The sequence below is a fragment of the Biomphalaria glabrata genome, chromosome 18, assembly GCF_947242115.1.
Source record: "Biomphalaria glabrata chromosome 18, xgBioGlab47.1, whole genome shotgun sequence".
Classification (NCBI taxonomy): Eukaryota; Metazoa; Mollusca; class Gastropoda; family Planorbidae; genus Biomphalaria; species Biomphalaria glabrata.
This window is the reverse complement of record NC_074728.1, coordinates 9,463,577-9,476,321: the sequence shown is the minus strand read 5'-3', so window position 1 is coordinate 9,476,321 and position 12,745 is coordinate 9,463,577. Positions and strand designations below refer to the sequence as shown.

Here is a 12,745-nt window from a genome sequence, read left to right as displayed (position 1 = left end):
GTTTTCTTAAATGACCATATAGTTACAATGTCTTGCGTGTAGTCATATCCACTTCTTATATCAGAATAGAAGGTAATTATTTAGTGATCAGTGGTGAAAAGAGGGAAAATTTCGAGGGGATTTCCTTAAAATTCTTCAGCGTCGAATCTTGTGAGCTAGTATATGTTGTACTTGGTGTTTAAATGTTTGCCAATTGCACTTTATTCCCCCAGTTTTATGGAGATCTTGGAGGAAACTGACGGTGTGATGGTGGCCAGAGGCGACATGGGCATTGAGATCCCCCCAGAAAAAGTATTCCTGGCCCAGAAAATGATGATAGGCTGCTGTAACAGAGCTGGAAAGCCAGTTATTTGTGCCACACAGGTAAGTGAATTCATTGTTGTAACGTGAGAAAAGCCTGGACATTAGCTATGGTTGGAACGATTTCACCCACACAGTGGTTTCCTCTTCTCGACTCAGCTGTTCGTTTAAACCCATACAGTTTGGGATAAGTAGTGTTGCAGATTCTGTCAGGATGTAGGACTGTGAATTAGCATTTGTTAAAACTTGTTTATTTTTTTTATACAAGATAATATTTTGTTCCAGATGTAATTTTTGTTTGTAATTTGTCAAAAAGTGATAGTTAGAAAATAGTCCAAAGCTAGTTGTGTATAACATCGGTTATTCCAGTCTTGATTTAAGCTTTGAACTGAAGGGTGATTTTTACTTTACTGTCTCAGATGTTGGAGAGTATGACAACCAAACCTAGAGCTACCAGATCTGAAACCAGTGATGTGGCCAATGCAGTTCTGGATGGTGCTGACTGTGTCATGTTATCTGGAGAGACAGCCAAGGGCAAGTTCCCACTGGAGACTGTCAGACATATGCACAGAGTAAGTAGTTCAGGTAGATCACTCAGAGCTATTGAATTCTACTCCCCATAATGAATCTTGGAAGGACAGATTTTTAAATGATTATTTATTTATTATTATTATGCATACTGAGTTCAGCTTAAATGGTTGTCTGACATTTATAATGGAGAGTAAAGATGGTTGGTGATAAACCTATGAGATCTTTCACATGCCCTTATATATCCTTTAACATTATAGCAAGCTCTTTCAAACGTGATCTATTAGTTCTAATCCCGGACAGTATTTTTTGTATAAACTAATTTAAGTAGTAAATTTTAAAAAAGAATGATTACTTAAGGTTTAATCTCCAAAGATTGACATTAATCTGTGTAAACAGTAATATATCTAATTACTTTCAAAATTGAATCCAAATTGTCCAAGTCCATTGTTTTTTAACATATAATATGTTACTCTCTACTATTTTTTTTTTAAATTTAGCATAGCTCTTGATCTACATGATGTAATGCCTTATCTTAAGTTCTATCTAAACTTCTACATTGTAAAATGGTTTTGTAAAAAGAAAAAAATGTAAATAGGTTAAGTCTAGAATCAAAAGGATTTCACTTTCAATTAATACATCAAAAGTAATTATATCGTGTCTGGTGATTAGTGTATAAAATTCACTAGCATTGTTTTGTTAAAATCTTAACTAATTCTATTTGTGCTTTGTTTCTTGGTATCTTGAAAAATACCTCTTATCACTTTCCTCGTTAATGTAGTGATTAAATACCTTACTACATAAAATTTAGAACAACAAAAAGATGGCTCAAACATATTATACTAGGGACTATTAATCAACAGCTATTGCACTTATGTGTAAGCAATACAAAATAATGACTGACAAAGAGTAGATAAGGAAGCCTAAAAACCACACTAAATGACTTGCATCAAGAGAAAGAAAATTTGGCTTTACTGATTAATGAATTTATGAAATCTTTGAAATGGTATTGTATATAATGGTATTACAGGTCAACATTTTTATTTTTTTTTTATTGTCATTTATAGCCAAGATATCTCCACCTGTGACTGCTCAAAATGTACTTCAGTGTAGTTTCAATGTAATTACAATTTTCTCTATCAGATTTGCAGAGAGGCAGAATCTGCAATCTTCCACAGGAATGTTTTTGAAGATTTGAGGCGAGAGACTCCATTGTACACAGATTCTACTCATACCATCGCTATAGCTGCTGTGGAGGCATCTTTTACTTGTATGGCAGCAGCCATAGTTGTCTTGACAACTACCGGCAGGTATGGTCAGAACTTTCCTGTTTTTTGAGGTTTTGGGAAAAGACGATATTCGTTTTGTGTGGAATGTCTGTCCGTCTGTCCCGTTTAGATCTTGTAAACTAGAAAAGATAGTGAAAATCCAACATCATAATATTTTAGACCATTCAAAGTTCTGATGCAACGGCTACTTTTTTTCTTTTCTGAAAGCCAAAACTCTTTTTTAAATCACTTGTGCAAGCAGTTTTTTTTCATAAAAATACACCACTTTTACAACTATTCATTATTAATAGTAACAAACTCAGGAGGATCTTAGTAGGGGAGATGTCTATCTAGCATATTTGTAACACATTTATTCAAATGGTTTTAGATTTTTAATAAAAAAAATTGGATTTTTTTTACATTTGTATTGCTAAGTTAAGTAAGTTCTGTCATACTGACTACTACATTTACTCACAAAAAATGTTGCTGTTTTTTTTTGAAGAGAAAAAATCTATTTAGTATGCATATAAGTTGACATAATTCAAAACAACAATTAATAAGTCGTTTTTCATATTATCGTGTGAACTGCAGCGCCGTTCTATGGCCATAGAACACTTAACTGAAGGACAAATGTTTTTTTCTTGAGGATTTGTTTGTTTGTAAAATGTTTTACATGTTTCGGATGTTCCTTCAGAGTTGAAGATAATTACTTCCTAGTCCAAACCTCCCGCAGGACGACGGGGGATGGGAGCGGGCAGGGTTTGAACCCTCGACCATCGATAAATGTGAACGACAGTCCAGCGCGCAAACCGCACGACCAGGCAGCCATCCATTTGAATGAGATTGACACTTTACAAAACAATTAGATCAATTATAAAACATCAGTTAGGCCAGGTTCACATCTAGCTTCACATTCACTTTCACCTATCCTTTGGTCTGCTGGACAGCTGGGGCACCACACAAGATCTGTCAACCTTCTTTCTCCATTCTTCTCTGTCATTTGTCTTTGATAGAATTTCATTCTGATGTTCTTTCTGAAAATATTGAAACCTGCCTTTTTACCTGTCTGGGTGGACCACTTCAGGGGCCAATTTTGAGTTTGTGTTTCCACACAGTCTTTGTAACCTTGTTTTTCATAGGATGAATTCCTGTTAAGGGATTATAAATAGGCCATTTAATGGATTGATCATCGCATTTTGTGTTAAGATTTGTAGGTTCCAGTCGTATGAAAGTCATTATTTTCCATATTATTTATAGGATTTTTAAATTCAAAACAATTTTGTTTCAAATAATTCTCTATACAATGACAAAAAATTGAATCTTCCAGATCTGCCTATCTTGTCTCTGCATACCGTCCACGTTGTCCTATCTTGGCTGTCACAAGGAATGCCCAGACAGCTAGACAGGCACATTTATATCGTGGTATTTTCCCAATACATTATGTAGGTAAGTTGTTTTCATCTCTTCAAAACAATAGTAAGAATCTCTAAGAGCTAAAAGTTGTTTTAATGAACAGACAAAAAGTCGCTTAATTTTTTTTTTTTTTTCGTGGCTTTGAATAAGTTTTTTGTCCCATTATATTTTGTGGGCTGTCTTCCATCATTTAAATGACTTTGGTTGATCTTAGAAAGCTTGGATCATATGAAAGTGTGGGCATTAACAATGTTCAAAATGTCCACCACACAGCAGTTTTGCCTTTCATGCTGAATGTGCCAAGTGACAAATAAGCCCTCTCTATGATGCAGTTGGGTCCTAAAGATTGTCAAAAAAAAACCTGATACATTTTGGGATCAGCAGCATGGAAGGATTTGCCAGAATGTAGCACTTAGCTTCCCTAAGATCCTTGTATATTTCCATTACAAGTTATTTTAAGTAAAGGGACTCAATTCAGTTTTTAAAGTTATTTACCTTACTGCACAGCATAAACCTGTGCTCTCACAGCAATATGGGCCTGTGCACTATAGAGCAATATGGGCACTCCAAAAGTGATTAGCTCAAGATCTAGTTTTACAGTTCAAAACATTTTATTAAAATTATCCACAGAAACTAAGAATGAAATAAGTGCTATTTGATTTTAATAACTATTATTATTGTGGTTACTTTGGGGAAAAAAATTAAGGGTTCTTTCACTGTTTTTGGTTAATATGTAAGGAATAGGAAATACCTTATGGATTTTTCATATGTATTGTCTGATAGGATATAAATTTTGTCCTGCTTGAGATGGTTTTGTGTAATAAAAAATTTAAATAATTATACAAATTTTTGAAATGTTTATTTGAATCAAGAGATTGCTTACTATAGATTTCATTACTCTGTGACTAAAATATATTGAAAAACAGTAACTATTACAATGTTCATGTAAAATAAGGTGTATGCAGACCAGCATTACTTCTGCCATACTCCATTTTGTATGAGTACAAGGCATTTATTATTCTTTTATTGTATGCCAATTCAGCATCATTCTAATTTATTATGTTAAATAGTCTGAAGATCTTATTCAAGATGCCTATCAATATAGGCATTTTCGATGCCACTCTTTTAACATAACTTTTTATTGTCTGTGTTATCATTTGAACTATTCTCTTTATTTTCATTAATGAAAATAAATTTTCGTCTATTTTTAACCTAAATAAGAGTATACCATAGATCTTTGATTTTTTTTAAATCCCTTTTTCTAGAGAATGGTTTTGTTTTTAAATATTAGGTTTGATACTTGAAATTCTAAATTCGTGATGGTATTTTAGATTACAACTACTTAACTACTGGAATTGCAGCTTTTTGTATCATTTAAAAAATATGTAACTATTGTATTTATATTTTCTTTTACAAATATTTTTATTAAGTTTAGTTAAACATTCACTAAATTAGGCACAGACAGGCGTGAAAATAATTACAAGCAAAAACCATTAGCATGTGAAAAGAATGAGAATCGGTGTAATAATATCTGGTCACCTATATGTCTGTGTGCTTGCCTTGGTTACAACCCAACAGGCTTCAGGTCAAGCTCTGTGGACTCATCTGCATCACCACGTCCTGACGTTCCTCTCTTCTACTGGGAGTCTAACATTGATGAGGAGGTTGTCCATGCACTGAAGTATGCTGAATCCCAGAAAGTAATTCAGCCCAACGACCCAGTGGTAGTGGTGACTGGTTGGAAGACCGCTGCTGATTATACTAACACAATAAGAATTGTCCACTGCCCCAAAAGTGGCGAATACACCAACCTGCGCATACCTAAGCTGGATTTGTACTCAGCTTCTGTTTAAGCTCAGTAATTGTTTGATACACAATATTTGTACAACTGTGGTTTTAACACGATTGCTTACATTATTATGTGTATACTAATATTATGCTTACATTTTTTTTGGTTGATTATACTAAACAACATGTGGCTTGGAACTGTATACTTATGAGAAAATGTATTTTTTACAACTTAAACATTATTTGAACACATACGAAAACAAATGCAAAATTATTTCTATTGGAATAAATGAATCTTGAAAATACAGCTGTCTATTTATATTTAAACCTTTAATACTTTTTTTACTGTTCAAATTTAAAAAAAAAAAATTTTCAAAAATTTTGTTAAAAGCCTTTAATGTTATTTCCTTTCTTTATTTTTAAAAATGTTTTTCATATAAATTTTTGGGGGTGATTTTTTACATTTGTCAATATGCAAATTGAGAAGTTTCTATTTATAATTGGTTTCAATATTTAAGATATTTGTGTTCTGTTTAAAAGGAGTCATTGGTAAAGTTTTTGAATTGTGTAACATTTAGCTGAAGCATATTTAAACTATTATGACTTGCTTGTTTGAAACTAATTCTGTATTATTTTTTTTTACCCTTTGTCCAGCACCAAAGATGAACGAGTGGACAGCAGATGTAGACAGGAGAATCTGGAAGGCCATCAGTGTAGGACTGGAGAGGAACATGATCAAAGAATCTGACCCTGTAAGTACTGCATCAGGATTATTGTAAAATACTTTGGATGGTCGATCAGTTATTACCATTTATTCACTTTATTTAAACCTTTGTTAATCCAAATAGATCATTGAAATCTATTTTTTAATACATAGAGCAGTTGTAATGTAATTTTAAAAAATGGGTAGGTGTTTAATACATTTTTAGGGCCCATTAAAAGAATATAATCAAAAGATAAATCTTTTGATCCAAAGGTTTGAAATCTCATTTTGCTATGACCGGTATAACCAATTATAGCAAAATACTTTTCTTCTAAGCAAAGTTCCGGTGGCTTTTCAAATTTAAGTTATCGACATATTTAAATTCTCTGTAAAAACTTGTAATAGTAAGCCATTAGAGTATATCATTTTTTATTGAGATGCTTAGGAGGATCATTTATGTTTTATAAATTAGACAGTAAATTCTTTACATCTTAAAAAAAAAAGGGATTTTGTTTTTATGGTATACTCACTCCCCTCAATAATACTGAAAGTGGATCTAGATCTAACCAATTATATATATATATATCCATCCTTTATTAGTGTGCAACAATGTTTGTGAGACACATCTTCCATAGATATATGGTGCTGAAGCATTTGATAGATTTTAGTCAGTATTACTGAAATCTAGGTCTACATAGATGTAGATCTACTCAGAGCTTTAGGATAACCAACTTTAGAAAAAAAAAGTCTTTTCATCCACATCCCTGCCCAAAAAGTAAATACCGGTACTATTAAATAGGGTGCAAGTCCGATTAATGTCAACAACCTTGTCAGATATACATACAAATGCAGGGATTTCTGATGTCACATAAATATCTGGCACAAATCTGACCATTTTGGATGCTCAGAAAAATTCTTTCAGAAAAACATCAGTTACCGGTACTAAGTTATTATTGAAAATAAAATATTTTATTCCTTATCTGTAAATGGAAACTCGTATTGAAAAATTGTCAAAACCATCAGAGTTCCATTCAAAATTCTCTTTTTCAACATTTAATTTTATCAAGTTTAACAATTTTGTATTGTTTTTTAAATGATTCTTTCATTTCTCTGTTTGTTTGTTTTTAAATCCAGGTTGTCATTCTGACTGGCTGGAAGCCTGGATCAGGGGCCACAAATACCATGAGAATCATTGCTGCTCACAATGAAATGGACAAGGAGTTGCTTCCTCCTATTGTGGGCATGAGCTCTGTCCCGTCCTTCAGTAGAATGAAGGATATGACTGAAGAGTTCTCTGCCATATCCGTAGCATCAGACGAGAGTGGAGATGTCAAGTTTTTCTAAATGTCTTTCCATAGTAACTTTTTTTTTTCTTCTTTCAACAAAATCATTAGAGGCAAACACTTGTGTGGCATGTTGACACTGCCTTAAATTCCAATGACTGTGTTCTCTCAATTAGTCCATGCATGTACTTATGTCTACAGCTGAGCTAAAAAAAAAATTTCAAAAATCAACAAACCATCAACATTGATTGTCCTGCCAGCTTCGGTTGAACTTTTTTTTTTCCCTTCTTGTAGTACTTATTTGTGCTAGCTTGCCTCCTAAGCTTTAGCTGTACATGTCATTGTTCATGTCCTATGCAGACACCTTTTTTTTTTTTTCACATGTGTTTGCACGAAAAGATTATGAAAAGATAAAGTTTTGAAAAGGTAACATTAACAAACATGTTGGAATTTAATGAAATCAGGAATGACTAGATCAACACATGAATATGCATAGGAGTAGTTATCTTCTTTTGAAGGAAAGTCTGTACTGGATAAGATAAGATAATGTTATTCAGAAAGCCTTGTTGATTGGGAGAATATAAGGAGTGTTTTGAAATGCAAAGACTGTGACTATAATCATACTCAGACCTTTGTCTACCATCAAATCAGGATGGTACTCAGAGGCTTTTATTTTATTTTGCTGGTTTGCCTTTGCGTTAGCCTTTTTTTATAAGACAATTTTTTTTTTCATGTTAGCCCTTTGTATAGTGACAGCCTAATAGAACATAAGTCTCTTTTTTGATACAAGCTTTCCAGTTGTATGTCCATGTACCAGATTTCATCCTGTAATTATTATGCATGTAGTTAATTTATTACAGTCACCTTTTATTTGGAGTCTTACTATTTTATGTATTTATATCTATAGAGTTTTGTTTCTAGTTCTTGAGATTAATGGCAGTGCTTCTCAAATTAGTGAGTTGTTTGCTCCCACTCTTTTTTTTTTCCCCAAAAAATGTTTCTTTATTTGTGGAGGGCATTACTCACCAGTTGGGGAGATACTGTCTTATTTAAGTATCCACCAGTTTCTAAGACCTGGGTGTACATATATTTATATAGAAAGAAAAAACAACAGCTTATTTTTTTGTATCTTTTAGTATAAAAGTCAAAAAGCCTGAAGCCAAAAGTAGGCTTTTTTCTTTTTTTTTTTTTTTTTTACTAGTTAGTTTTAATTATTCACTAGTTTGGAGAAAGAAAAAAAAAAAGATGGGTTGACATTTGCTAGGGCATTTTTCTTACAGTTAAAGGCCATGTACAGAACTCCAGCCAATGTTGTAAATCTGTTGACTTCTAGAGAAGCAAGTAATTTAACCACACACAAAAAAAATGTATGTCCAAATCATGACACTATCTTGAATATCAAAAAAAAAAAATGTGATATTTTCTTGTGTGTTTCAAACCATTGGCTTTGATTCTATGATTGTTGGGTTGTGTGTTGATGGACGCTAGAATTTGTAACGCATTAAACACTTTTTTTTTTCTTGTGAGTTGAACAAAAAAAAAGCCTTTTTTAAATTTATTTATTTGTCTTGTGTTGTTTTCAATTTTTATTAGCCAAACAATATTAAAGTAAAGAGTACCTGAAATAATGAAGTTAAATATAATTGACCAAAACAAAAACTACAATCTAAGAATATTTCCTTAGTCCCTTGTTTTGGTCGCCAACGTATAACGGAAAGTAATCTTTCCTTGTTTTAGAAAGTCAATTTCCCCTTAGAGCTGCATGGATTAAAGAAAAATCTCAAGGTTTTGAATTGAAAATCCAAGATCTCTTAGCTAAAGGATGGCTGCCTGGTCGTGCGGTTTGCGCGCTGGACTGTCGTTCAGATTTGTCGAGGGTTCAAGCCCTGCCCGCTCCCGGTCATCCTGCGGGAGGTTTGGACTAGGAAGTAATTATCTTCAGCTCTGAAGGAACATCCGAAACATGTAAAACATTTTACAAACAAATTGAGGACTGGCTTTATGGGTATTCTGTCCGCATTTAGACTTGAAAAGGCATAAAGCTATTTGAGATATGATGCCCTTCTTGTATGGCCTCATTGAAAAGAATGCCTGGGCATTAGCTACGGTAGTAACGATGACGCCTACTCACCAGTACGCCGCTCTCCGCGCACCTGATGTATCCACAAGAACGGCAAGTATCGATATAGTTGTAAGTCCAGTTACGTCAGTGCTAAATATTTATTGGGGGCCCTAATCTGTAACTTTTGTTGCCTTTGGGTAAATAGGGCCGCCACCAAATGGACAACTTTGATTGATAGTAAGGCCCGTAAAAGGGTCCATATCATTCTCATAGAAAAATGGGCATAAGAAGCGGTAGGTGTACAGACTTTAAAATACAGCACGTAATACACACTATGCGATTAACAAACAACGATGAGACCTAAATGAAATCGACTAGCGGAATAAGAACTACCGACAGACGGTATCGTCTGCATTGGATGTGGCAAAGATATGTATAGATAACAGATTACATGGCCATTTGAATACGAATACTCGAAGACAATCCATACATTTCTAATGGCCTTTTAGAATTAGCGTTAGTGTGAACTAATAAGGTGGTAGCATTTATAGTATATATTTAAACTGTTAATCGTTGAGATTTCACAAAGCAAACCAGTTTACTTAGAATTACCGGACACCTGCAGGCTTAAAGAACAGCAAGTACCGATGCAACAAGAAAAAAGAAATCAAAGGACACTTTATTTGTTTAAACATGTTAGTAAAGGCTCTGTCAGGGTGTAGCACAGTGTGCTAAGGGTCACCGGCTCCTGATTTTTCATCAGGGTTGACTCCCCAATGCCTTTACCATGTTTGGGTATAACTGCAAGGCAGCAGAGGTTTGAATTAAGAGTGTGCCTTCTACTAGGCAGAACAGAATTTAAGTAGTTCCTCGTGTATCTCGAAATTCCTGTAACAGGCCCTTATGAATATAGCCAACTGTGCTTCACCCGTTACATCAGTTGACTCATTGAAAGCCAATGAAAAGAATTCAAAATCAGCTTTTTTGTTCTTTAATTGTTCACTCAAGCTAACTAACAGTCATTAATCAGCAGTGTTCCTTGTTAACTTTATTACTTTGAATACTTTCACCTTTTCTGGACAAATTACTTCGGCAGCTTTAACGACAAACTCCTTCATAAAATCAAATTCACTAAATGACTTGCTATGGCTTGTAATTAAGTTTGACAAAATGTAGCTGGCTTTCGCTACAGACCCAATCTCGTTGTTCAGTTTAACAAATACTGTTTGTTGCCTTTTTAAAGTATTTTCAATTCAAGTAGCCTGTCATCTCTCATTGTCCAGGTGTAAGCATGCATCATAGCCTACGCCTTTTTGTGATTAGCGTAATGTCGGTTGACATTCTACTCTTTGGGCTAACGAATGCAAGAGGTGCATATTAAGCAGTGAATCTTATTTGATATCGGTGTGAAGAAATTATTTAACTCCCATCCTTCTTGAAACGATTTGTGTAAGTCTAACATATTGCTCATTTATGGTGTGATTATTAACAATTAATCATAATTTTTAAGTTAAAAAAATTAACATTAAACTTAAAAAATTATTTAAAAGATAATTCGAAGTTAATAAAAACAAAAAAAAAACAAACACGAAATTACCACATCTAATTCAATTTAAAATAAATTTTCCAAAAAATATTTGTTTTTAAAAAATCTGATAATTCTAGAATGCTTAATAAGTGAATTAGTGTTGACAGTTAAACGCTTAATAATTTAACATTATTTTGATAATTCTTGAGGTGGTTAAGAGGGCCGCATGCGGCCCACAAACACTAAGTTTGAAATGCCTGGTCTACGGCATCGTGACATCGGGAAAGTTATTGTCTCTTTTTTTTTTCTCTTTTTTTTTAAAGATTCTTTCGAATATGTTCAAATATAGGCATTATGTTGTTTGTTAATCACTGAGTGTGTATAAAGGATTGAAACCTACACAAAGCACGGAATAGACCATTACGTTATTTCCGATAACATATATGCGTTATATTAGCAATAGTACAATGTAAAGTTTAAAAAAAAAATCGTTTATAAAATGAAAGCCACCTTGACATGTAATAGGCTATATGTGGACCGGAGTGTCTCTCCAAAATAGGGCTTCACAGTCATATGAAAAAGTGTTCGAGATAAACCATAAGTCGTTTCACGACTGAAGGAGGCCGATGATGATGAGATTAATTCGGATTATTAGACACATAATTTGCATTAAATTATTTAACCTAATCCTATATTTGCTATTGTAAATTATTTAGTGTGACTATTATTTATTATAGTACCCCCCCCCCCGGAATCAAGGAGTAGCTAACACAAACCTACAGCAAGACGGCAGGGGATGGAAGCGGGCAGGGTGCGAACCTGAGACCATCGTAATGACAATCCGAAGCACTAACCAGCCAACCATCTGTAGCCAACTTAGTGTCTTTGTGGCACAAACTATGAATTACAATGGATTGAACTAATACGCGCCGCTAGAGCCCACATTTACTACTTATTCTAATCAAAGAATACAGTTAGAGCTAGAGCTAGAGCCCACATTTACTACTTATTCTAATCAAAGAATACAGTTAGAGCTAGAGCTAGAGCCCACATTTACTACTTATTCTAATCAAAGAATACAGTTAGAGCTAGTGCTAGAGCCCACATTTACTACTTATTCTAATCAAAGAATACAGTTAGAGCTAGAGCTAGAGCCCACATTTACTACTTATTCTAATCAAAGAATACAGCTAGAGCTAGAGCCCACATTTACTACTTATTCTAATCAAAGAATACAGTTAGAGCTAGAGCTAGAGCCCACATTTACTACTTATTCTAATCAAAGAATACAGTTAGAGCTAGAGCTAGAGCCCACATTTACTACTTATTCTAATCAAAGAATACAGTTAGAGCTAGAGCTAGAGCCCACATTTACTACTTATTCTAATCAAAGAATACAGCTAGAGCTAGAGCCCACATTTACTACTTATTCTAATCAAAGAATACAGCTAGAGCTAGAGCTAGAGCCCACATTTACTACTTATTCTAATCAAAGAATACAGTTAGAGCTAGAGCTAGAGCCCACATTTACTACTTATTCTAATCAAAGAATACAGTTAGAGCTAGAGCTAGAGCCCACATTTACTACTTATTCTAATCAAAGAATACAGTTAGAGCTAGAGCTAGAGCCCACATTTACTACTTATTCTAATCAAAGAATACAGTTAGAGCTAGAGCTAGAGCCCACATTTACTACTTATTCTAATCAAAGAATACAGTTAGAGCTAGAGCTAGAGCCCACATTTACTACTTATTCTAATCAAAGAATACAGTTAGAGCTAGAGCTAGAGCCCACATTTACTACTTATTCTAATCAAAGAATACAGCTAGAGCTAGAGCTAGAGCCCACATTTACTACTTATTCTAATCAAA

The 12,745-nt window shown here is 33.9% G+C and overlaps 1 protein-coding gene across 9 annotated transcripts in view; it reads left to right on the top strand.

Moving 5' to 3' along the window:
* Positions 1-8,841, top strand: part of LOC106069831 (pyruvate kinase PKM-like) — a 31,577-nt gene extending 22,736 nt beyond the window's left edge. For 8 of the 9 annotated variants that reach the window (XM_056016835.1, XM_056016838.1, XM_056016836.1 and 5 more), the window contains 6 exons: positions 213-363; positions 720-872; positions 1,972-2,138; positions 3,424-3,542; positions 5,952-6,049; positions 7,135-8,841. In XM_056016835.1, coding sequence (XP_055872810.1) covers positions 213-363; positions 720-872; positions 1,972-2,138; positions 3,424-3,542; positions 5,952-6,049; positions 7,135-7,344 — 898 coding nt within the window. In that variant the 3' untranslated portion in view covers positions 7,345-8,841. Of the gene's footprint in view, positions 1-212; positions 364-719; positions 873-1,971; positions 2,139-3,423; positions 3,543-5,087; positions 5,561-5,951; positions 6,050-7,134 lie in introns of those variants that run through there. The other variant, XM_056016834.1, reaches the window with a different exon arrangement.
* The last annotated feature ends 3,904 nt before the right edge of the window (positions 8,842-12,745 follow it).